This window comes from Oncorhynchus clarkii, chromosome 20 (genome assembly GCF_045791955.1).
Source record: "Oncorhynchus clarkii lewisi isolate Uvic-CL-2024 chromosome 20, UVic_Ocla_1.0, whole genome shotgun sequence".
In the NCBI taxonomy this organism is placed as follows: domain Eukaryota; kingdom Metazoa; phylum Chordata; class Actinopteri; order Salmoniformes; family Salmonidae; genus Oncorhynchus; species Oncorhynchus clarkii.
In genome coordinates, this window is record NC_092166.1 from 62,661,396 (window position 1) to 62,688,884 (window position 27,489).

The window sequence follows — 27,489 nt, forward strand, 5'->3', positions numbered from 1 at the left end:
GATGTATTATATTAAGTTAAAATAAGTGTTAATTCAGTATTGTTGTAATTGTCATTATTACAAATACATGTAAAAAAAAAAAAAACAATTTAATCGCCCGATTTAATCGGTATCGGCTTTTTTGGTCCTCCAATAATCGGTATCGGTATCGGCGTTGAAAAATCATGAACGGTCGACCTCTAGTCTCTATTCAGCTATTTCATTTCGCTCCTTGTTCTCCATGTCATTTACTAAAAATGACAGTAGTGGCAAGGAGTGTTAGCTTAAATGTCTGGTACCCAGACTACAGGCGGTGGGTTCTCGGATTTATGTTATTGTATCTTTAAGCATCTCTTAGCTATATGTTCACTACACCCTATTAGTCCCAGTTCATAATGGAGCTTAAGTGTTTGTTTGGTTTCAGCCCAATAGCAATGCTCCTCTTTCCCTGCAGAAATTGTATACAATATTAGTTTATAGGCCGTTTCTTAATAGTTTCTAAGGAGATCATCAGATTAAGTGTTAACGATGTTCCTCTTTCTCCCAACAGAAATGGCAGCGGCGGTTCTTTGTGCTGTACGAACATGGCTGCCTGCGCTTCGCCCTGGACGAATCGGTAAGGAGCTGTCATATCAGCCATGCTACTTCCACCTCCTCCTTAACAACCTAACAGCACTCCTTAGCTGTGTCTATAATCAGGCTATAGCACTGCCTCTCGTGCCTTATGGCTTCACGCAGAGCCATGGTGTCTGTAGTGACGCCTCTAGCACTGGGAAGAGTAGTATTTGAAATGGTCCGTGAAGGACGGGACGGTATGCTGAATGACCTGGCTGTGTATTCAGTGGTACCTGCTTGGGAAAGAGATGACTGGGAAGCCTGATCTCTGTTAGCTAGCCTTGTGCTGCGAGATGTTAAAACTGCCCCACCCGAATGCAGAGTAAACCTCACACTGAAGAACCATGAAAATGTATATGGTGGTGGAGGGAGAGAGAATATAGGATGAAGCAGAGGAACATAGGGGATGATAGGGGTAGAATAATACAGATTGGGAAAGAAACTGAGGAACAGAGACTGGAGAGAGTCCCTTGCAGCTTATGACACCCCCTTTGTGTGTGTGTGTGTGACTGGGGAATGTGACACGGGTGACCAACCCCACTGGCAGATCAGGCTGGAGATTAGGCTGCTTGTGTGTATACAGAGGTCCACTTAACACTTTGCTCTGCCTGACTGTCAAAGCTGCCATAGCTTCAGTCCCTGGCCTATAGCTTCTAACCTTGACCGTAGCTTTGGGCCTGCTTTATACGTATCAAACCCCAGTTATCAGTTCTCTGCAAAACAAAATTGATGAAGAGGAGAGGATGCTGCTTTTGGCTGCTGAGATGTAGGCCTACGCACTCCGTGGCTGTGTGTTTGTGTCCAGGTGGTTGCTTTGTGCAGATGAGATCGCTGAAATCATAATCATTGTCTTCATGTTGTCATGGATCCCCACGTGATGACAAAGGGAGGAAACATCCTGGTTACGCTTTGTGCATGCATACGTGTGTGTGTGTGCTGACTGCTTGCGTGTGTCCATTTCTCCAGTGTGCATTGTGTGCGAATGACACCCATTAGTTTGGTGTAGCACTTTTTTCCTTTCATTGTGAAGCTGGTCGTGCTATTTAGACGTGGAGGGCCTCATTGTCTTCGTGCCTTTTCATCTACAGCTCAGGGAACACCCCGGAACGCCACCGGGAAACTGGGTCAGGAAAATGGCCGCTTTGTTGCCGTAACTGTGCGCCTCAGCCCCCCACAATAGGAACGTTTCCAAAATTGAGCCTATACAACATTTTGGGAGTTCAGCGTTTATCTCAGTGCACATTATCGTTTACTTAGTTTAAACTTTAGGCGGAGGAGTGGAAATTAAAGTAGATATGATTTGTTTTGTTTTTTATTCATCATCAACGTATACATCCTCAGCCTGATCGGACACCAACCCCTTAAGTTAAAGGCCTACTGTATATAGCAGAAAGAAACAATACCCTGTCTTTTCCCTTGCTTGCCATGTATGCTTACGCAATGCAGAGATACCAGTTTAGATGGAGTAAAGGAGTCAATGGAACGCCTGCCAGATTGGCCCACATTCAACAATCTGATCAAACAAAGTGGATATTTGTCAAATCCGTCATGATTTATGTATTGTAACAGGCCCACAATGTGGTTACTTAATTTCTCTAGGGTAGGGGGCAGCATTTGGAATTTTGGATGAAAAGCATGCCCAAATTCAGGAAACAGCAGAGGGAACACCCCCCTATCCACATCGATGGAACAGTAGTGGAGAGGGTAGCAAGTTTTAAGTTCCTCGGCATACACATCACAGACAAACTGAATTGGTCCACTCACACAGACAGCATCGTGAAGAAGGCGCAGCAGCGCCTCTTCAACCTCAGGAGGCTGAAGAAATTCGGCTTGTCACCAAAAGCACTCACAAACTTCTACAGATGCACAATCGAGAGCATCCTGGCGGGCTGTACCACCGCCTGGTATGGCAACTGCACCGCCCTCAACCGTAAGGCTCTCCAGAGGGTAGTGAGGTCTGCACAACGCATCACCGGGGGCAAACTACCTGCCCTCCAGGACACCTACACCACCCGATGTCACAGGAAGGCCATAAAGATCATCAAGGACATCAACCACCCGAGCCACTGCCTGTTCACCCCGCTATCATCCAGAAGGCGAGGTCAGTACAGGTGCATCAAAGCTGGGACCGAGAGACTGAAAAACAGCTTCTATCTCAAGGCCATCAGACTGTTAAACAGCCACCACTAACACTGAGTGGCTGCTGCCAACACACTGACACTGACTCAACTCCAGCCACTTTAATAATGGGAATTGATGGGAAATGATGTAAATATATCACTAGCCACTTTAAACAATGCTACCTTATATAAATGTTACTTACCCTACATTATTCATCTCATATGCATACGTATATACTGTACTCTATATCATCGACGGTATCCTTATGTAATACATGTATCACTAGCCACTTTATACTATACTATGCCACTTTGTTTACATACTCATCTCATTTGTACATACTGTACCCGATACCATCTACTGTATCTTGCCTATGCTGCTCTGTACCATCACTCATTCATATATCCTTATGTACATATTCTTTATCCCCTTACACTGTGTACAAGACAGTAGTTTTGGAATTGTTAGTTAGATTACTTGTTATTACTGCATTGTCGGAACTAGAAGCACAAGCATTTCGCTACACTCGCATTAACATCTGCTAACCATGTGTATGTGACAAATAAAATTTGATTTGATTTGATTTGATGAAATTAAACTGCCTTCTACTCGGGCCCAGAAGATAGGATATGCATATAATTAGTAGATTTGTATAGTTTTCTATCAAGTTTCCAAAACTGTTAAAATAATGTCTGAGTATAACAGGTGAAAACCTGAGAAAAATCCATTCAGGAAGTAGGATTTTTTTTTTGTGTGAATAGTTTTCTATTCAATGTCATTACAGTATCCATTGACCTAGGACTCAAATTGCAGTTCCTATGCCTTCCACTAGATGTCAACAGTCTTTAGAAATTGTTTCAGGCTTGTATTCTGAAAAATGAGGGAGTAAGAGCAGTCTGAATGAGTGGACCTGCCGTGTCGCAGAGCTTTTTCATGCACGCGACCAGAGAGTTCCTTTCTTGTTTACCTTTTTGTATTGATGACGTTATTGTCCGGTTGAAATATTATAGATCATTTGGGCTAAAAACAACCTGGGGATTGAATATAAACATCGTTTGACATGTTTCTATGAACTTTACGGGTACAATTTGGATTTTGTCTGCCTGTTGTGACTGCGTTTGAACCTGTGCATTACTGAAGAAAATGCGCGAACAAAACAGAGGTTTTCGGATATAAAGAGAGACTTTATCGAACAAAGAAACATTTATTGAATAAATGAATGTCTTCTGAGTGCAAACATATGAAGATCATCAAAGGTAAGATATTAATTTTATCTCTATTTCTGACTTGTGTAACTTTTCTACTTGGCTGTTTACTGTTTGTAATGATTTGTCTGCTGGGCTATGTTCTCAAATAATTGTAAGGTATGCTTTCGCCATAAAGCATTTTTTAAATCTGTCACCGTGGTTGGATTCACAAGAAGTTAATCTTTAAACCTATGTTTCATAGTTGTATCTTTTCTGAATTTTTATAATGAGTATTTCTGTATTTGAATTTGGTGCTCTGCAATCTCACTGGATGTTGGCCAGGTGGGACGCTAGCGTACCCTAGAGTTAAGTCAGATTTGGATATATTTGTTTTTTGCTGCATAACATGTAGAAAGAAGTTGTCACTTTTTTTAAAGTTTAGAAGTGACTGCTAAATGCTAACTCCCATTTGAATAATATGTTTAGCATAGTTAGCGTACAGTAATCAGTGGTGGTAGTCAGCTGTTTTTAACTGTAATGCATTTGATTGGGAAAGATGACATGAACATGTGTTGGGGTTGACATCCATACTGGCATTTTACTTAGATTTTTACCTCAACAAGGTGTGAAATACAGATAAACAATAGCCTAAATGTAGGCTAATTTTGCTGGTGGGCAATGAGGATACTCGGAATCTTCCCCCCATGCTTTTCCATGGCAATTCCATTGTTTTGGTCGAGTTCAATTTACTTTTGCCAAATCTATAGCCTTTATCTGGGCTGTATACAGCACATCATAAATATCTCTTTTACATCTCTTTTTTGATGAAGGGATGTTCTCTTCTTTTTGTGTGTTGAATTGCTGTAAAAACAACACAATCAGCTCCAAGGGATTTTTATTTAAGAAATCTGTTCCCAAGTATTCCGATGCATAAAAGAGACACGTGATCGTATACCAATGTAAGCAAGGTTTGAGGTGGTTATGTTTTAGTCAAACATATCTGTTTGGGCTTCTTGCGGTCAATTGGCAGTCTACAAATTATTTGTCATTAGGTTCCGGCCCCTGACCATCCGCACCAAAAATTTGTCCCATGGCTGAATCTAGTTGTTGATGCCTGGTCTATATGTTAATTTGCATAATTTTGTGGAATTGCTGTATATTCATTAATCCTCCTGTAGCCTATCTTATTTATCACATGTGCACAGCATAGTGCCTATTTTGAGCAGGATTTCAGGATTTTGAGCAGGATTTCTCCTGAAGCTCCTCAGCTGGTTGCTGCTGGTGTAAAGCATGTTATTTTATAAGCCCATTCATTGCGAAATGACTAGGCAAGAACATTATTTACAATGCAAGCCTACCAAGGAACAGTGGGTTAACTGCCTTGTTCAGGGGCAGAACAACAGATTTTTACCTTGTCAGCTCAGGGATTCGATCCAGCAACCTTTCGGTTACTGGCCCAATGCTCTAACAACTAGGCTACCTGCCGCCCCAAAGCTGAAGGTAGTATGCAATTTGAAAACGTAAATGGTTTGAGACCTGAATGTTTTATTTCATGTTATGAGACATCTCATATCTTGCTTTAAAGTAGCCTATAGTCAAAATCCGACAATGGAAACGTGGAGTAAATTTTATAAAGACTGTCAGCGTGCACTGCGCCCGGCCCGCCACAGGAGGCGCTAATGTGCAACGGGACAAGGACATCCCTAACCCAGACAACGCTGCACCAATTGTGTGCCGCCCCATGGGTCTGACAGAGCCTGGACTCTAACCCAGAATACAGCTAGCACTGCGCCACTCGGGAGGCCATAAAGACTTTATAGGCGCGTGAGTTTCAAGTTGGGGAAGCTTACCATTTATCCTTCCATTTCTGTCGTTCTGCGTGCCAGTTATGATTTTCATATGCACATTTTCGTGGAACAGTTTCTTTTCAATAACAACGTTTTAGTTTCTCAAAATCATTGTCACGTGGTTAATCATAGAAATCTGAATGAAAAATTATACAAATCAAAAAGTTAAAATTCAACTACTGCTAGCACCAGCCTCTGCCATATGGACACATTGATACACCTTGATCCATTGACAGCTTAAGAAAAGAGCGCATGGAACTCAGCCTATAGGCCAATGCAGCAGTACGCCTATAACTTCCATTGTCAACTAAGTAAAAATAGGCTACATAAAGCTAACAAATAAAAACAGTTGAAAATATGATGAAAATGCAGGTTATTTAAATCACATTCATCTCTCTGCTCAGGCTGTCTGCTCTCATGGGGAGTATATCAAAATAGACAATCAAAGGGCCAACAATTCACACAATGAATGCTCAAGAATTGGCGGGAGACGGCTGAGCCATTCTGTAGAGAGAGGCTCTCTTCCTGTACTTTCGCCACTCACCAGTCCCCTTTTTCTTGTCTCAACATTTTCAATTATACTCCACATACTTCACACACATTTTAGATGCTTTTCACAGACAAGCACAACTCAATAATCAGCTAGGCCTATTCTGGGGGAGAATTAATGAATTTCCTCTCGGTACTGGACTTCCTATATGTGCAGGCGCTTGCACCAATATTCTTTATGGGCCTAGTCATAGAACTACATATAAAATCCCTATTCATTCAATTCAGTAGGATCTCTGTGGGCAAAGTCTAAAGATTTGTCATTTAACTTTCCAAATGTATGACCTTTTTATTGTGGCATAAACCCAACCAGTCATGTTTTCATCTGATTGTGCAACAATCCCTTCAAAGGGCAACTTTATGAGGCAGTGGTGAATGGAAAGAGACACCTGTTGCACTAAACACAACATTTTTTAATGATATTTGGCGAAAATGTATGCGTCCACTGCTATCTGCGGAGGTCTGGGTGTCGGCCAATCATCATGGGAAGCCTGCACTTAAGCCCACTCACTCATTTTTCATGCCTCTGACATGCGGTGATGATAAATAGTGGTCTAATAGCTTTCAGTTTTCTTGACATTTTGTTTAAATATTGTGATAGGCTCACGTTTTACTGGTACGGGGTACTCCTACTATGTATTTTGCCAGGATGCCGTACCAGACCGCATTACCCTACTTTCACCCCTGAGCTTATTTCTACTACCACAAATCGCAGGCTTCCCAAGTAGGCAAAGGGCTACAACAAGCTTGTGATTTGAAACAATCCACAGCTATTTTTAAAAAGAAGCTAATGATCCTTGATTCCTCTGCGTCTAAGTCATGCTTTCTAATGAAGTATTTTGAATGATTAAATGTATTTCTGTATTTCTCCTTCCGTGGCCTTCAACTGCTCTTAAATGCAATTAAAACTAAATGCATGCTCTTCAAACGATCGCTGCCCGCCCTTCCAGCATCACTACTCTGGACGTTCTGTCTTAGAAACTACAAATACCTAGGTGTCTGGTTAGAATGTGAACTCTCCTTCCAGACTCACATTAAGCATCTCCAATCCAAAATTACATTTAGAATCGGCTTCCTATTTCGCAACAACACCTTCTTCACTCATGCTGCCAAGCATACCTTCGTAAAACTGACTATCCTACCGATCCTCGACTTCGGTGATGTCATTTACAAAATAGCCTCCAACACTCTACTCAGCAAATTGGATGCAGTCTATTACAGTGCCATCTGTTTTGTCACCAAAGCCCCATATACTACCCACCACTGCGACCTGTACGCTCTCGTTGGCGGGCCCTCTCATCATACTCGTCGCCAAACCCACTGGCTCCAGGTCATCTACAAGTTTTTGCTAGGTAAAGCCCTTGACTTATCTCAGCTCACTGCTCACCATAGCAACACCCACCCGTAGCACGCGCTCCAGCAGGTATATCTCACTGGATACCCCCAAAGCCAATTCCTCCTTTGGCTGCCCCACCTTCTAGTTCTCTGCTGCCAATGACTGGAACAAACTACAAAAATCACTGAAGTTGGAGACTCATATCTCCCTCACTAGCTTTAAGCACCAGCTGACCGAGCAGCTCACAGATCACTGCACCTGTACATAGCCCATCTGTAAATAGCCCATCCAACTATCTCATCCCCATACTGTATTTATTTATCTTGCTCCTTTGCACCCCAGTATCTCTACTTGCACATTCATCTTCTGCACATCTATCACTCCAGTGTTTTATTGGTATATTGTAATTACTTCGCCACCATGGCCTATTTATTCTCTGTGTGTTGAAGACAGACAGACTGAGTTTGTTTGTTTGCCGAGTTTGTATGTATGCAAGTGTATGCTGTTTAAGTCCAGTTGCAATAAGAAAAATGTGCAACATTTAGAAATGCTTTTTTATAAGCATTTCTATATCTTAATTTGCACACACTGTATATAGACTTTTTCTACTGTAATATTGACTGTATGTTTGTTTTATTCCATGTGTAACTCTGTTGTTGTATCTTGGCCAGGTCTCAGTTCTAAATGAGAACTTGTTCTCAACTAGCCTACCTGGTGAAATAAAATTTTAAAAAGATAGACAGGAGTAATTATTTAATTTTGGCAAATTTATAGAACCCACCGCTATGCCATTTCTGATGTTCTATTGGTTTTCATATCAACATTCACAATCCTAGTCGTATTAGCAACCCATCCTAGTTGTTGCATCTTAAGATCCCCACCTCTTTCTCAGTTTCTAACGGACATTTTCATCTCTGTCACATATGGAACCGTTCTAATCAGGTGTGCTGTTTTGATTGGTGTTTTCCCGCGATTTGCATTTTGGCAAATGTTTGAAAATTACTTTTTTATTGGCTGCATCATTATGAGTTGCTTGTTCTGTTACCATAATCAAAATGTGATCTATGTCATTCTGAGCACCGTGGGTGGACACCCTAATACATATTAGTCCAGTTTCTAATGGCCGTTACATTAAAATCTTCCTGGTCACTTTGTCCGGTGCCACATTTTCGGAATCCGGAATCCCTGGATGGTGTGGATTTTAGACACTGAGGAAGTTGTTGACTGACATTAGGCTATTAGCTAGCTAGGCACATTTGTAGGTTAGTTGTAATGTTCCTGAGAGAATATGACGCTCAGCCCTGATTCTCCCCTGGGCTGATGGACCGTCTACTGCTCTACCCCATAAAATACCCAATATGGACTGCTGTGGCCCTTCTCTTGCTCAGAGTGGTTGTTACTATTAGTAATTCCTGTGCTCTTGGCCAGCTGAAGAGGCCAGAGTTAGGCAACCCGGCCAAACCCACAGGGGTAGAATGGCTGGAAGTCACACCGGTGGAAACATCAACAATGACCAGACCAACCTGATGAATCTTTGTAAATATGAAGCTATCTCACATGATACTAGATACATTGATCTTAATGATCTACCGATGTCATGATTCATTGAGCAGGTTGTTTGTTGCTATGGAACCATGACGTGCGTAGTACGTTGATTGGAGGGCCAAATTTCCCCGGAATATGTATATATATTTTTTGCATCTGGCACACGATATAAGCAAAATAATTACAACAAGGTTGGAAAATAAGAGCTTTTGTGTGACTCGCATAAAGCCGAGGCAACTTTCAGGGAAGATTTCACTCAAGATGTTTAATGCGAGTGGGCAATTGGCTTTTTAGAACTGAACTATTTTAGCCCGTGATGAGATGGACTGAGAAGGAGATGCTCAGAGGTCGAGGCTCTACACAGCATTCCTCTGATATGCCCATATTTGGTGAAGTGCAGCGGGCTCCCAGTAACTAACAGGCTAGAGAAACAGAGAGAGCAGTAGACCCCAAAACCACATGAAAATGCCAGATATGCCCCAGACCCAAACATTCCACATACACACAGCCTGCCACTACAAGCACTCATATCTAATGTAGCATAATGTAATTTTACTACATCAGACAGGATTGGACGTGTTGTACTTTTGATCATCTGAGAAGGAGAGTAGGAGCGAGAGAAGGTGAGAGACTGAGAAGGAGGCAAGAAAGACGGAACCTGAGAAAGACAGAAACGTGAAGGTTTGAGTCGTGGACCGACACCGGTCCCTGAGATGTTGCCGCTGACCAGTCCCTTGGGTAGTTGACTGACACCAGTTGGGCAGTTCTCAAATGCTAGTTTTAATCTAAGCGGACCTCCCAAGGAGGACTACAGCTCTTCAGTCTGTGATGAGAACCTGGGCCGGAGGGTCAATGACTGGGAGGATAGGGACAGGAAACGGGGTCATTCAGTTTTCTCCACAGCCTACACGGTTCTGTTTTGATGCATCACAGAGGGAAGCGGCATGTCGAGGCACATATGCCGTATAAAACAGCAGCTTGCTGCTTCCCATTCACCCCTGAGCAGAGCAGGTGCTAGTTTCTTACACTACTTGCCACCGGTCCGGGCAATAAAACTCCCCAGAAAAATGTATCAATTATGGAGCGGGTGTGCTCTACCTAATTCTAATGCTGGCTCTGCGAGTCTCACTCTGACACCATTTTTGGAATGATATGATGAAGCCCATTCATCAAATCATTTTGGCTGGCACTGGCAGATAGAGAAAGAAGTTGTACTTCATCAGCATTGAACTAGTGGGAATGTCCAATTTTCCCCTAAAATCTCAATACTCCCCTTGACAGTTTGTTCATTGTGAGGATAAAGACCTGCTCGATTAAAAACGTTTCCTAGCTTTATTAGTAGTGTTTTATTGCCTCTTTGTGTGTCCTGTTCGTAGAAACTGTGAACTGAGTCAGAGAGACAGTCTGTGAGAAAGTTGTTAGCGATAATAATACCCCCCCTGTGCAGCTAAATATAGCCGGCCCCATAGGAGGACAATAGGAGGATATGGGATTGGATCTGGAGTGGAGAAATCAAACCCACTACAACACATGGACTATATCTCAAATGCCACCCTATTCCCTATATAGTGCACTACATTTTATCCATAGTGCTCTGGTCAAAAGTAATGCACTATATAAGGAATAGGGTGGCATTTGGGACTCAGTCAGAGAGGATGAATGGCAGTGTTGGCAGATGGAGGAGTCTTTGTCGATGCCAGTATCAGATCAGACGACGTATACATACTCAAAGAACACACAGCCACTGGACTGGACTGGCCCTCTCTCTCGCTCTCTCTCCCGATGTGGGTTGGACTTGCCCTGGCCTTAACCTGATCCTAGATCTGTAGCTATCTTCCCCCAACCCTAACCACAACCATTTGAGGGGAACAAGGGAAAAGTGTGTAATACCTTCATGCTTTCTCCTTCACAAAGATAGAAAGGGGCATCTTTTATGAGACAGATTCCCCTCCCACCCCCCTTTCTCTCCCCCCCTTCCCCTCCCAGTGCAAAATTCCCCCTCGCCGTACAGTAGAGAGACTAGCTTGCTCCAGTCTGTATTCTAAGTTTCTCTGAGTGTGACCCAGTGTAATTGCCATATTTGGAAGCCCTCATGGTTTACTGGCAGCTTGCATTAAAACAGGATCCATGTGAATGGCCTTAAAAGGAGCTAAGGAGAGAAACAGCACCTGTTTTACATCTGCAGCCAGAGTACAGTTCAGTCTGGGCCTGATAACAACAGTACAGGAATCTCACTGAACTAGAGAGACCATGCTGGGGTTCAGGGGGAATTCTAGACGGTAGAGGGGCAATAGGGAGTTTGGGAGAAACCGTGATAAATTGTGCCTTTCCAAAGGCAAACATGCACCTATATGCAGAACCACGTGCGTTAGCAGTAGCACACGCGTACACACAAACGTATTTACTCCAGCCTCCCAGGGCTGTCACCTCCTCCATTCACTCCACTGGACCTGAATGGATTTCCCCCGTTGTCCCGGCAACCCATCGATAACGGATACGTGACCTTATAGTAGGGGCTGTATACGTCCTCTGTCTGTGGGAAAGAGTGAAGGAAGGATGGAGGATGAAAAACAGACGTTGTGATATCTATCCACCTGTTATATAGCAGCTCCGGGTAGAAGTTTCCCTTAGGCTCAGACGGAGATCTAGGACCCCGTGCCCCTTCAGCACTGTGGCTGTTGAAAGAGACTAATCAGACGTAGACTATACTTCCCAGTTTGCTACAAGGCAATCACTTCATCATTCTACAGATTGTTGTCCTGTTCTACTGGTATTTACCCTGGTATACAGTCTGTGTCATGTCAGATTTGGCCATTACTTGTGCCTGAATGTTGTTTCTCTGTTATTCCCCCTCTAGCCGAGCACGCTGCCCCAGGGCACGGTAAATATGAACCTGTGTGCTGACGTCATTGACGCAGAGCCCAAGACGGGCCAGAAGAACGCTCTCTGTATCATCACTCCTGAACAGGAGTACTTTATACGAGGGGAGAACAAAGAGATCATCAATGGGTAAACACGTGTGTGTGTGTATGTATGTATGTATGTGTGCTTACGTGTGTGTGTTCTCTATGCCTTCACTATCATTCTGTTCTCGCTCTTTCCCAGGTGGACTGAACAGCTGGTGGTGTATCCCAGGACCAACAAGCAGAACCAGAAGAAGAAACGCAAGGTGGAGCCCACCACTTCTCAGGAACCAGGACCAGCAAAGGTGGCGGTGACGGGCTCAGGTATCCCCGAGGCGGGCTCAGAGAAGGTTCAAGACTCCAGCTCCATCATCTGGCAGGAGGAGCTGAGCCAGAGAGAGGCTGAAGGGGCGGCCGTGTGGCCTTCTGCTGACTTGCCCTTGCTGGGCTCACCACCACCCTCTACAGGTATGGAGGAACCACAGCACATCTAGCCCCATAGTCCTCATCTTTAGTGTAGTATATGAGTCTTTCTATAAACCAGGGTACCGGTGAGAATGGCCTACTCTGGACAACTTGTTAGAACTGTTGATAAGTCATTGATAATAACCTGCCACATTTGTTCATGTCATTACATTAAGATATAAGGGGGGACATAGCTACAGTGCACTCCGTAATTATTGGGACAGTGAAGCATTTTTTTATTTTGTTTGTATTTGAAATGAAACGATGACTATGATGTTAAAGTGCAGAATGTCAGCTTTAATTTGAGGGTATTTTCATCCATATCGGGTGAACTGTCTAGAAATTACAGCATTTTTTGTATATAGTCCCCCTGTTTTAGGGGACCAAAAGTATTGGGATAAATTCACTTAAATGCATATTCAACTAGTAAACTTTTATATGATATACACATTGGTGCGGCTGGCTTCCGGGTTGGATGCGCGCTGTGTTAAGTAGCAGTACGGCTGGTTGGGTTGTGTATCGGAGGACGCATGACATTCAACCTATCTCCCGAGCCCGTACGGGAGTTGTAGCAATGAGACAAGATAGTAGCTACTACAACAATTGGATACCACGAAATTGGGGAGAAAAAGGGGTAAAATAAAACTGTCTAAAATGTGTTACTTGCTATGCAGTCGTGCATTTGGTTTGCTAATTTTAGTAGCTTCTTCCTAAATCAAGAATTTGCTTGGAAACGGCAGAAAATCACGTTCTAGGTCAAGAGCCTTGATGGCTAATATTTGTTTTGTGTGTGCAGCAAACTGTGAGTAGCATTTTTGAGTTGCTTGTATACTTCTATAGTTTAAGTCAGAAACTGTACAAATTGTTCGCAATGCACTCATTAGCATCTAGTTAGCATTCTCTATGGGATTCTACACAAACCTGTTAGCATTGCTAACCTTTGGATTATCGAGTATCAGTGGGGTTTGAAAACGGCGCCCATTGTGTTCAGTGCCGGTATTACCTAATATCGTGGTAAGGCACAAGGTCAGTATGAAGGTATGACAATCTGGATACCGCTCAAGCCTAGTTGCACTACTCGTTTGCGGTAAAACCATGTGCTGTTATTATGAGGACAATAACATCTAATGCTGGCTTCAGCTTGGCTTTCCATACAAATCCTTCCATTACAAAAAGGAACCTGGTTTTTGGACACTTTCTCATTATAAAAAAGTGATGGGTGAGATTAATGGTACTGCTATTCCTGGCTTTATTCTGTGTACCTGCATCGGCCACATAGGCTACAGAAAAATCGTCATGCATCCAATTTATTTCACATTTTAGAATGTAATAATAATTTTAATATCAAAGCATTATTCTTGAAGTGTTGATGGCCTACTTTAAAAAATATATATATACTTTTTGAATGCTTTTTAGTGGGGGGGGTTCTATATGAAGCCCTATGTCTATTTATTTATATATATATATATATATATATATATATATATATATATATATATTTATTTTTACATTTATTTATTTTTACATTTATTTATTTTTACATTTATTTTACCTTTTTATTTAACCAGGTAGGCTAGTTGAGAACAAGTTCTCATTTGCAACTGCGACCTGGCCAAGATAAAGCATAGCAGTTTGACAACAACACAGAGTTGCACATGGAATGAACAAAACATAGTCAATAATACAGCAGAACAAAAGAAAACAAAAGTCTATAAACAGGGTGTGCAAATGAGGTAAGATAAGGGAGTTAAGGCAATAAATAGGCCATGGTGGCAAAGTAATTACAATATGGCAATTTAAACACTGGAATGGTAGATGTGCAGAAGATGAAAATGAAGATATAAATGATACAGTTGTTTAACATTGAGGTTCTTAAATGTTAATTGAGAGCTTTAAAATGTAAGCTTTCTGCCCATATCAGATATGTCTATGTCCTGGGAAATGTTTTTGTTACTTACAACCTCATGGTAATCACATTAGCCTACGTTAGCTCAACCGTCCCGCGGGGGGACACCAATCCCGTAGAGGTGAAAAAGTACCTGAGAGTCCTTGAATTTGACTTGCCAATGTCTGTATGAACCCTGCTTAAATGATGTATAGGTGGATTTAGGGGCCTATTTGCATATATTCCTCTAAGTACACATGTGGAACTACATGAAAAAAAAACATTTTATTTTTGTTTCAAACCATTTTGAAGTTATCCCAATGTCACACATTGGCCCCATTATTTATAGAAAGACCCATATATGGCAATCTGATAGGATTGTAATGGTGTTAGCAAGCTACACAGCTGTAAAATATTATAACATTAGCAATGGTAAGAGTTTTCTACTGTTATCTATCCTTCACCATCATTGACCCTCCACCCCCCTCCCTCTTCCAGGTGACTGTGGTTCCGTGGGTCGGGGCTCAGATGCCGGCTCAGTCAATGGTGACGAGGTGGACCGTAGCGGCCTCCCTCTCCACGGCTCAGTCCCGCTCCCCCACCACGACCTCCTGTCTCCCACGGGCTCCTGCTCCAGCCTGGGTGGGGTGCCCCGCTGCCTCTCCCCGGTCCCCAGCGACCCTTTCCCCTCCGGCAGCTCCCTGCTGTCCAACGGCTCCCACATCAGTGGCTCTGTTAGCTCGCTGGACTCTGACGCCAGCGGCAGCACGGTGACCAGCACAGAGAGCCACCCGGCGGGGCGGTTAGGGCTAGGCCACAGCGGGCACAATGATATGCCACGGTCCAGGAGGCTGGAGGCCGAGGCCAGGAAGGCAGAGAAGAGGAGTCGAGTGAGGAGTCCTGGTGAGGAGAAAGAGGCCGTGTTCAGTCCCGAAAGGAGGCAAGTCTGTCTGTCCATCTGTTCGCATGTCTGTTCTGTCTTAGTCCAGAGAGACAAAAAAGAGTTTCACGTTCAGACCTAAGAGGTCAGTCTAATGAGAATAAAATAAGGTTCCAGACTTCAGTCACCGTTTCTTACCTAGGATATATTTATCAAGGTAAAGCCTTAGCTGTTAATCAGGTACTTGTATAGGCTGGTAAACCAGGTTAGTGAACTCTGCTGTCTGACTGCCAGGTTACAGACCAGCAGGTACTCTGGCCTGGGAGGACATCAGTAGAGATTCCAATGATGCAGCAACACACACAGTCTCTGCTTCTAAACACACTTGCACAGATACACACACACACAGCCTTGTGATGCACACACACCCCCAACGAAGCTGCGTCAAAACACACACACTCAGACCAAGAGGAAAAGGCTGTGTTTGGTGAAATCCAAACAGTGTGAAATCGACGAATCTCTGCTTTCCATAGTTCCTTTTTACTTCTCACAGGAGTTATGTATGTACAGTTGATTCCCTGTCTTAGGTCAGTTAGGATCACCACTTTATTTTAAGAATGTGAAATGTCAGAATAATATTAGTGATTTATTTCAGCTTTTATTTCTGCTTTTATTTATTTCATCACATTCCTAGTGGGTCAGACGTTTACATACACTCAATTAGTATTTGGTAGCATTGCCTTTAAATTGTTTAACTTGGGTCAAACAAGTTGGGTGAATTTTGGCCCATTCCTCCTGACAGTGCTGGTGTAAATTAGTCAGGTTGGTAGACCTCCTTGCTCGCACAAGCTTTTTCAGTTCTGCCCACAAATGTTCTATAGGATTGAGGTCAGGGCTTTGTGATGGCCACTCCAATACCTTGACTTTGTTGACCTTAAGCCATTTTGCCACAACTTTGGAAGCATGCTTGGGGTCGTTGTCCATTTGGAAGACCCATTTGTGACCAAGCTTTAACTTCCTGACTGATGTCTTGAGATGTTGCTTCAATATATCCACATAATTTTCTTTCCTCAGTCCCTCCTGCAGTAAAGCACCCCCACAACATGATGCTGCCACCCCCGTGCTTCAGGGATGGTGTTCTTTGGCTTGCAAGCATCCCCCTTTTTCCTCCAAACATAACGATGGTCATTATGGCCAAACAGTTCTATTTTTGTTTCATCAGACCAGAGGGCATTTCTCCAAAAAGTACGATCTTTGTCCCCATGTGCAGTTGCAAACTGTAGTCTGGCTTTTTTATGGTGGTTTTGGAGAAATGGCTTCTTCCTTGCTGAGCAGCCTTTCAGGTTATGTCAATATAGGACTTGTTTTATTGTGGATATAGATACCTTTGTACCTATTTCCTCCAGCATCTCCACAAGTTCCTTTGCTGTTGTTCTGTGATTGATTTGCACTTTTCGTACCAAAGTAAATCTCTAGGAGACAGAGCGCGTCTCCTTCCTGAGTGGTATAATGGCTGTGTGGTCCCATGGTGTTTATGCTTACTATTGTTTGTACAGATGAACGTGGTACCTTCAGACATTTGAGAAATTGCTGCCAAGGATGAACCAGACTTGTGGTCGTCTATAATTGTTTTTCTGAAGTCTTTGCTGATTCTCTTTTGATTTTCCCATGATGTCAAGCAAAGAGGCATTGACTGTGAAGGTAGGCCTTGGAATACATCCACAGGTACACCTCCAATTGACTCAAATGGTGTCAATTAGCCTATACGAAGCTTCTAAAGCCATGACATCTTTTCTGGAATTTTCCAAGCTGTTTTAAAGGCACAGTCAACTTAGTGTATGTAAAGTTCTGACCCACTGGAATTGTGATACAGTGAATTATAAGTGAAATAATCTGTCTGCAAACAATTTTTGCAAAGATTTAAATACAGAAATACTCATTATAAAAATTCAGAAAAGATACAACTATTTTACATTGGTTTAAAGATTAACGTCTTGTGAATAGAACCACTGTGTCAGATTTCAAAATTGCTTTACAGCGAAAGCAGACCGTACGATTATTTCAGAACATCGCCCAGCAGACAAATCATTACAAACAGTAACTGGCCAAGTAGAAGAGTTACACAAGTCAGAAATAGAGATAAAATTAATCCCTTTGATGATCTTCATATGGTGGCACTCAGAAGACATTCATTTATTCAATAAATGTTCCTTTTGTTCGATAAAGCCTCTCTTTATATCCGAAAACCTCCGTTTTGTTCGCATTTTCTTCAGTAATCCACAGACTAAAAAGCAGTCACAACAGGCAGACAAAAAATTCAAATTGTATCCGTAAAGTTCATAGAAACATGTCAAACTATGTTTATATTCAATCCTCAGGTTGTTTTTAGCCCAAATGATCTATAATATTTCAACCGGACTATAACGTTGTCGATATAAAAGGTAAACAAGAAAGGCACTCTCTTGTCGTGCGCATGAAAAAGCTTTGACACGGCCGGGTCCACTCATTCAGACTTCTCTTACTCCCTAATTTTTCAGAATACAAGCCTGAAACAATTTCTAAAGACTGTTGACATCTAGTGGAAGGCATAGGAACTGCAATTTGAGTCCTAGGTCAATGGATACTGTAATGACATTGAATCGAAAACTACACAACAACAAAACAAACTACTTCCTGAATGGATTTTTCTGATGTTTTCGCCTGCCAAATCAGTTCTGTTATACTCAGACATTATTTTAACAGTTTTGGAAACTTTAGAGTTTTCTATCCAAATCTACTAATTATATGCATATCCTATCTTCTGGGCCTGAGTAGAAAGCTGTTTAATTTGGGTATGCTTTTCATCCAAAATTCCAAAGGGTGTCCCCTACCCTAGAGAAGTTAACAAGAAATGTGTGGAGTGGTTGAAAATTAGTTTTAATGACTCCAACCTTAGTGTTTATAAACTTCCGACTTCAACTGTAATAATTACCTTTCCCTGTGTTTTTTTCCCCCTGTGGTTTTTCAGCATAAACACACTGAATAAACAGGCTTTGTACTTTCCATTCGCCCATCATCCGCTCCTGGCTCTGTTCTAGGAAAGGGTCAAGAGGTTAAGCAGACACACCCACACCACACCCACCCACCTCATCCCCTCATCCAAAACCAGGCCTGAGAGGAAGAGCTTAACGAGAGAGCAAGGAAGAGATCAGGAATGTCCAGTAGACTGATTAAAAATTGGTCCATTTTGTTTCATTTCGGAACACTGCCATTCTGGACCCCAGCAGCACTCTATTCCAGAATTATTGCACACAAATACAAACACACACACACACACACACTGCCACTCGGCTCCTTCACTGGCTGGTGGGGTGCAAACAGTCATGTGACTGAAAATACCTCTCGTCCTCTCTTTCTCGCCATTTCTTCATTTCTCTCTCTCCCTCACCCGTTGCCTTGTAAGGAAGCCAGCTACCGCAGAGGATTCCCCTAATAAGGGCACAGTAATTTGTTTTATTTCCAAGCGACTCTCGCTCCTCATAAACCGAGGGTAGAAAGAAAGACGTAAGGGAGGAATACATCAAAGCTGCCGGTGTATCTATCGTTTCACTGCATGTCTGCTGTGTGTTTACAGAAGTTGGAACAGAAAGGTTGGGGTGACAGTCACAAGAGTATGAGCCTAAACTGTCCTTCTCAAATTCATCATGTCTGTTACTCACGTTTCATGTAGCGGGGTATTGTAATGTTCACCCATAAATGTGAATTATGCAACGTTTACCCCCCAACCACACACCCGTACACCCGTACACACGTACACACGTACACACACACACACACACACACACACACACACAGGAAAACTACAGTATCCAATAAAGTTAATCTATTTTCTCCACCTGAGAAGGAAGTCAATTTTTTTTGCCATACCCAAAACCATTTTTTTTAATCCACAAAAAAAGTTCAACTAAAGGCCTCTGACCTCTAGCCTTCACCGCTGACCTTTAACCTTGTTCCATATGTGTTCTAGTCGATCTGGGGTGATAGAGAAGCTGGAGGCATTGGAGCTGGAGAATGCAGAGAGGATGGAGGTGGAGGAGGCTGGGAGGACTGGAGCCAGACAGGGCCGCAGCGAACACAGACGCTTCCACAAAGAGGTACAACTACAGCACTGTGTGTATGTGTGGTACAGAGATTGTACCCCCTTTAAACCCATTCAGTTGAACTTGATCTTAGAGAGGTAGGTCTAGGGCACTAATAATAATCAATCATTTTGCTCTTTATTTAACCATCTTACTTATTAAACCTTATTTGTTCATCCAAAATTGTGAATAACTCACCATAGGTTAATGAGAAGAGTGTGCTTGAAAGGAGGCACATAACTCTGCAATGTTGGGTTGTATTGGAGAGAAAGTCTGTCTTAAATAATTTTCCACACAGTCTGTGGCTGTATTTAGTTTTCATTCTAGTGAGGGCCGAGAATCCGCTCATGTAGTTACATCAGTGTCTTAACATCTCGATTTGCCAAAACAGGATACTCAGAGCGCAGCCCAATCCAGAAATCTGGCAGTGGCTTCTGATTAAATTCAATTTTCACAGAACCGCTTGTTGCAATTTGGATGAGACTCTCTTGTTCAGATATCGGTAAGTGGACTGGAGACAGGAAATGAAAGGGATAACGAATCCAGTTGTTTGTGTCATCCGTTTCAGGAAAGTACCTGCGTAATTGCACACCCATATCACATTTGACATTGTCCGTAAGCTTGAGTTCATTTGCACACAAAAATCATACCATGATGGAAAGACCTGTGTGTTGTCCCTGTTAATGCAGACAGAGAAGAGCTCCAACTTCTTAATCATAGCCTCAATTTTGTCCCGCACATTGAATATAGTTGCGGAGAGTCCCTGTAATGCTAGATTCAGATCATTCAGGTGAGAAAAAACATCACCCAGATAGACCAGTCGTGTGAGAAGCTCGTCGTCAGACAAGTGCAAATTATGGTCAGTAAAGAAAACTTTAAGCTTGTCTCTCAATTTAAAAAAAAAATGTGTCAATAATTTGTCCCTTGATAACCAGCGTACTTCTGTATGTTGTAAAAGTGTTACATGGTCGCTGCCCATATCATTGCATAGTGCAGAAAATACACAAGCGTTCAGGGGCCTTGCTTTAATAAAGTTAACCATTTTCACTGTAGTGTCCAAAACATCTTTCAAGCTGTCAGGCATTCCCTTGGCAGCAAGAGCCTCTCGGTGGATGCTGCAGTGTACCCAAATGGGGTCGGGAGAAACTGCTTGCATGCGTGTTACCACTCCACTATGTCACCCTGTCATGGCTTTTGCGCCATCAGTACAAATACCAGCACATCTTGACCATCAAAGTCCATTTGATGTCACAAAGTTGCCCAGTACTTTAAAAATATATTGTCCTGTTTCCAGTGGTTTGCAGAAGAGGATGTCTTCCTTAATTGACCCCCCCCCCATAAACATAACGGACATATATCAGGAGCTGTGCCAGGCCCGCCTCGTCTGTTGACTCATCCAGCTGTAACGCGTAGAATTCACTGTCTTGTATGCGAAGCAGTAATTGTTGTAAAACATCCCCTGCCATGTCACTGATGCGTCGGGAAACAGTGTTGCTTGATGAAGGCATTGTCGGTATGTTTTTTTGTTGTTGCCTTTTCCCCCGGCATTGTCCCAGCCATGTCCACGTCAGCAGGAAGAAGTCCTCCACAATAGTATGGGACTTGCCTGTCCTAGCCACTCGGTAGCTCACCATATAAGATGCTTCTAGCCCCTTCTTATTAATGGTATCTGTTGCTTTTATACATGTCTTACTACTCGAAAGTCGTCTTAATTCTCACTCAAACTCCTATGGCTTATTTTTCTAATTGCCATGTTTTGTTTCTAAATTTCTGCACAAGAGTGAAGGTTTCATCGAGTTGTGAGAAAGTACTTTTGCACATATAACACACTGGCTGAGGAAAGGCACTACTCCCAATATAAGTGAACAGTTTGGCTACATACAGTGTGTTAGTGGAATTCCCACGAGAGAATAACGGTTAATGTGATTGGATGTTAATTATTTGACTAGGCTACCTGTATTTGACATTGTGTTATTTCGCTGAACACTAGTTGGTTGAATTGTATTTTTGGTAGTGAAATGAGGCTACTCAGGGGAGAAAAAAACCTCACCCAAATGTATAGCCCCATTGGAAAATATAAATGATCTGTTTGAAAATGTGAATGAAAAATGTAAATAAATAAAACATGTGAATCACATTTTTGTCTGGCGTACCCCGACAGCATTGCGCGTACCCCCCAGTTTGGGAACACCTGCTCTACATTAATCATTTGGAAACAAATATTTAGAAAAGGAGTACTTTGGCCAAATTTCCAACATTTATTTTCTGAACATTGTCACCAAGTTAACCCAAACTATTTACTGTATTAAATTGCCCATTGTTCTATAATAAAGATAACCTTTCACATTGAACAGAACTGTTCTTTGTTTACACTCTTTTGGCATCGTTAGATAATTCACATTATGGCCATGTGCTAAAGCAGTAAGGAAGTGCTTAAAAAACAAATGAAAAGATTTCAACAATATCAAATGTATTTATATATTTATATAGCCCTTCGTACATCAGCTGATATCTCAAAGTGCTGTACAGCCTAAAACCCCAAACAGCAAGCAATGCAGGTGTAGAAGCACAGTGGCTAGGAAAAACTCCTTAGAAAGGCCAAAACCTAGGAAGAAACCTAGAGAGGAACCAGGCTATGATGGGTGGCCAGTCCTCTTCTGGCTGTGCCGGTTGGAGATTATAACAGAACATGGCCAAGATGTTCAAATGTTCATAAATGACCAGCATGGTCAAATAATAATAATCTCAGCAGTTGTCGAGGGTGCAGCAAGTCAGCACCTCCGGAGTAAATGTCAGTTGGCTTTTCATAGCAGATCATTAAGAGTATCTCTATCACTCCTGCTGTCTCTAGAGAGTTGAAAACAGCAGGTCTGGGACAGGTAGCATGTCCGGTGAACAGGTCAGGATTCCATAGTCGCAGGCAGAACAGTTGAAACTGGAGCAGCAGCACGGCCAGGTGGACTGGGGACAGCAAGGAGTTATCATGCCAGGTAGTCCTGAGTCATGGTCATACGGCTCAGGTCTTCAGAGAGAAAGAGAATTAGAGAGAGCATACTTAAATTCACACAGGACACCTGTGTGTGATTTCCTGCAAGACAGGAATGTCAGGTGCATTCCCCCCAGAAATGTCCGGGAACTTGCAGGTGTCTTGGTGGAAGTCTGGGGTAACATCCCACAGCAAGAACTGGCAAATCTGGTGCAGTCCATGAGGAGGAGATGCACTGCAGTTCTTAATGCAGCTGGTGGCCACACCAGATACTGACTGTTTGATTTTTGACCCCCCCCCTTCAGGGACACATTATTCAATTTCTGCTAGCCACATGTCTGTGGAACTTGTTCAGTTTATTTCTCAGTTGTTGATAAACGCAGTTGACAGTGAGAGGACGTTTCTTTTTTTGCTGAGTTTATATACTGTATTGTATTCTATACTACACCACTGACTGTTAAACAGCCATCCAGCACATCAGAGGCTGCTGCCTATAGACAGATTAGGAGTCACTGGCAACTTTAAGGAAATTAAACACTAGCCACTTTAATAATGTCTCCATATCTTTCATTACTTATCTCATATGTGTATATATTCTATTGTATGCCACTGTATCTTAGTCCAATGCCGCTCTGACATATACAGTGGGGAAAACAAGTATTTGATACACTGCTGATTTTGCAGGTTTTCCTACTTACAAAGCATGTAGAGGTCTGTAATTTTTATCATAGGTACACTTCAGCTGTGCGAGACGGAATCTAAAACAAAAATCCAGAAAATCACATTGTATGATTTTTAAGTAATTCAGTTGTTTCCTTCTCACCAAGCTGCTTGCCTATTGTCCTGTAGCCCATCCCAGCTACTTGTGCAGGTCTACAATTTTATCCCTGATGTCCTTACACAGCTGTCTGGTCTTGGCCATTGTGGAGAGGTTGGAGTCTGCTTGATTGAGTGTGTGGACAGGTGTCTTTTATACAGGTACTCAAAATCTGCATTGGGAATGGTCTGTATTCTCTAGAATATATATGTAAAAAAGGGGTCATGTAAAGATATCCACTGATATGGACCCTTTCCACCCAGTGAAACCTCCCTGGTCTTTGTAGTTGAACGTGTGCTTGAAATTCACTCCTCGAGTGACGGACCTTACACGTAATTGTATGTGTGTGGTTATTCAAAAACACCTATTATTGAACACTGAATGAGTCCATGCAACTTATTATGCGATTTGTTGAGACACATATTTGACTCCTGAACTTTACATGATTTTAGTTTGCCATAACAACGAGGTTACATGGCATTTCAGCTTTAAATGTCTAAAATGTTCTACTAACAAATTCCACTTTGATATTATGGGGTATTGTGTGCCGATCAGTGACACAAAATCTCAATTTAGTTTTAAATTCAGGCTGTAACGTAACAAAATGTGTAAGTAAAGAGTTGTGAATACTTTCTGAAAGGCACTGTATATTGTCCATACTGTCTATACACACCTTGAAGAAATGTCCGGGATACAAATACATCTCATGTTTCTTTTTTTTGTTCTTTAAAAAAATATATTTTTGTATTAGTGTTGTACGGTTACATTTATTGCACTGCTAGGGCTAGAAACATGCATTTCGCTGCTACTGCTTTAACATCTGTGTACGTGACAAATAAACTTTGATTTGAAATGACACAGCACCGGATCTCTAAAATAGGAGCTTTGTTAGATTCTGTGAGCTGTTGCACATGAAGCAGACTTTTTCTGTCTCGTGTGTGTGTGTTTGTAAAATATATATATATATTTTCTCTCTGTGTCTGTCTGTGTGTCCTTGTTTCGGTTAGAGGTCAAAGGATCTGGAGAGTGTGCTGTATTCATTTCCAGTTTCCATTATGTGGCTGGATTCCCGTGATGATACTAACTTCCCTTTCCCACTCTGCCCTTGCCGGGACAAAACGCCTCTGTTGTAGGACCAACAACAGAAAGACCTCAAAGAGAGAGACTGTACCCAAAATGTTCCTCCAAAAAGGTGTCCCGGGCCAAAGTGCCCCCAGAAGAGAGTTGTTTTTATGACCAGTTTGTCCTGTCTGTGTTGTCAAGCACAAGGGTACTTGTCGTAAACATCATCCCACCTGCACTTACACACACTCTCAATTCAAGGGCTTATTGGCATGGGAAACGTGTATGTTAACATTGCCAAAGCAAGTGAAGTAGATAATAAACAAAAGTAAAATAAACAATACAAATTAACAGTAAACATTACACTCACAGAGGTTCCAAAAGAATAAAGACATTTCAAATGTCATGTGTTACACAGTATTGTAACGATGTGCAAATAGTTAATGTACAAAAGGGAAAATGAATAAGCATAAATATGTGTTGTATTTACAATGGTGTCTGTTCTTCAAACCGTGCTGCTGTGAGGGCACACTGGTATTTCACCTAGTAGATATGACAGTTTATCAAAATTGGGTTTGTTTTTCAATTCTTTGTGGATCTGTGTAATCTGATATTGTCACTTATTTGGCAGGAGGCTAAGAAGTGCAGCTCAGTTTCCACCTCATTTTGTGGGCAGTGTGCACATAGCCTGTCTTCTTTTGAGAGCCAGGTCTGCCTACGTCGGCCTTTCTCAATAGCAAGGCTATGCTCACTGAGTCTGTACATAGTCAAAGCTTTCGTTAAGTTTAGGTCAGTCACTGGGGTCAGGTATTCTGCCACCGTGTACTCTGTTTAGGGCCAAGTAGCATTCTAGTTTACTGTTCTTTTTGTTAATTCTTTCCAATGTGTTAAGTAATTATCTTTTTGTTTTCTCATGATTTGGTTGGATCTAATTGTGTTGCTGTCCGGGGTCTCTGCGGGGTGTGTTTGTCTCTCTGTCTCTCTCATCTCCGTTTCTCTCTCTCTCTCATCTCCGATTCTATCTCTACTGTTCTCTCTCCTCTCGGTTTCTGTCTCTACTGTTCTCTCTCCTCTCGGTTTCTGTCTCTACTGTTCTCTCTCCTCTCGGTTTCTATCGCTACTGTTCTCTCTCCTCTCGGTTTCTGTCTCTACTGTTCTCTCTCCTCTCGGTTTCTATCGCTACTGTTCTCTCTCTCTCCTCTCCTCTCTGTTTCTATCGCTACTGTTCTCTCTCTCCTCTCTGTTTCTATCGCTACTGTTCTCTCTCTCTCTCTCTCCTCTCTGTTTCTATCGCTACTGTTCTCTCTCTCTCTCCTCTCCTCTCTGTTTCTATCGCTACTGTTCTCTCTCTCTCCTCTCTGTTTCTGTCTCTACTGTTCTCTCTCTCTCCTCTTCTCTCTGTTTCTATTGCTACTGTTCTCTCCCTCTCTCCTCTCCTCTCTGTTTCTATCGCTACTGTTGTCTCTCTCTCTCCTCTCCTCTCTGTTTCTGTCTCTACTGTTCTCTCTCTCTCTCTCCTCTCTTCTCTGTTTCTATCGCTACTGTTCTCTCTCTCCTCTCCTCTCTGTTTCTATCGCTACTGTTCTCTCTCTCTCTCCTCTCCTCTCTGTTTCTGTCTCTACTGTTGTCTCTCTCTCTCCTCTCTGTTTCTATCGCTACTGTTCTCTCTCTCCTCTCTGTTTCTATCGCTACTGTTCTCTCTCTCTCCTCTCCTCTCTGTTTCTATCGCTACTGTTCTCTCTCTCCCTCCTCTCTCAGTTTCTGTCTCTACTGTTGTCTCTCTCTCTCGTTCTTTCTGAGACACACTGCTCCTGGATGAGGCTTGTTTTCTCCTGCATCAGAGCATTGTCTTTGTTTCCATTCTCTGGTTCAGTGAAAGGCTGTTGGGTTCAGTTCCATGTTAGAATATGTGTGATGCTGTTCAAAAAGAGCTTGTTCTTGTGACAGTGCAGAGAGATGTTAGCACATGTTAAACTGTTCACATGGGAGGATTGTTCTTCTCATAAAAACAAATCGCATACCACAGAAATGAAGGCTATAATATGTTTGGTAGCTAGACTGTTCTGTAAAAGTGTGAGGGGAAACTGGGAGAAATGGAATTGGGCTCATGACACATTGATATGAGCTATTTTGACACATGGCTGCTGTAGTATTGACGCCATGTTGTGTGTTTCAGGAGCAGAGACATGACCTGGGCCAGAGTCTGGACTTCCCCTCCACTCTGCCCCCTCTGAGACGAGCTAAGTCCCTGGACCGCAGGACCACCGAGTCTGTCATGACCGTTAGTACCATTTTCCTCTCTTCTGTCGTTCCGTCTTACTACGTTACCTCTCAGGGTGTGCCTACTCAAACACACACCAGGGAGAGTTTGAAACGGAGAACATTGTAATCAGTGAGCGTTGTTTACCTAAGGCGTGTGTGCGTGTTCTTGTATGTGTGGGCTAAGCTGAAGGAGCTTTCTCTCCAAGGCCAGACAACACCACAATAGTTCTGCTGTTCTCGGGGTTAGAGGTCATCAGCAACGCCAGGACTTTAGCCCGGCTGAGTTGAGGGGTCGTGGGGTTGGTGGAGTATACGGGTTGGGTAACATTGTGGGTATAAGGGTTGGGTAACAGGGTTAAGAGTATTTGGGTTGAGAAAGGGCCCAGCAGGCCTTAGCTAGTGTAAATGTTATGATAATGAGCCACTGTGTCCTATTAAAGCACTAAACATTTTAAACACGTGGTACTGGAGTTTTTGGCTAGAACATCATGTCGTTACAGCAGCTTTGGTTGGGAAATTACACTCCTGGCTTGGTTGTAGTAATGAATGAATGAACCCATATTGGTACACAGAGTGCCTTTTGTTGGTTCAATGAAATAGGCCATCAAGGGATTGTTATAGTTTCATAAACTGATTATCGATTAGTCTGCACCTCGTGGACTTTGACAAAGTCATTAGGTATTTTGGGGGTCTTTTACTTCCTACTTTTTTGGGGCTGTATTCGTGACCAGGGTTTTTATGACTGGGATGTTAGATGATTATACTGTAAACTAACGGACAGTCAAGGGCACTGTGGTGGGTGATGTGGTTAGGACATACTGTTTCAGAGCTGGTTGGTTGGTGTCCTGGATGTCCTAATGCAGTCCTCCATGCTACAGGGGGCAGCACAGTCTCCTCTCCTGTCCAGGTTACCTTCTTGCTACTCATGTTTT

The 27,489-nt window shown here is 42.5% G+C and overlaps 1 protein-coding gene across 4 annotated transcripts in view; it reads left to right on the forward strand.

Moving 5' to 3' along the window:
- Positions 1-27,489, forward strand: part of LOC139376670 (myosin phosphatase Rho interacting protein) — a 67,224-nt gene that overhangs the window by 13,449 nt on the left and 26,286 nt on the right. For all 4 annotated transcript variants that reach the window (XM_071119509.1, XM_071119508.1, XM_071119511.1 and 1 more), the window contains exons 3-8: positions 530-595; positions 12,037-12,188; positions 12,285-12,550; positions 14,931-15,372; positions 19,319-19,445; positions 26,472-26,576. In XM_071119509.1, coding sequence (XP_070975610.1) covers positions 530-595; positions 12,037-12,188; positions 12,285-12,550; positions 14,931-15,372; positions 19,319-19,445; positions 26,472-26,576 — 1,158 coding nt within the window. The remainder of the gene's footprint in view (positions 1-529; positions 596-12,036; positions 12,189-12,284; positions 12,551-14,930; positions 15,373-19,318; positions 19,446-26,471; positions 26,577-27,489) is intronic.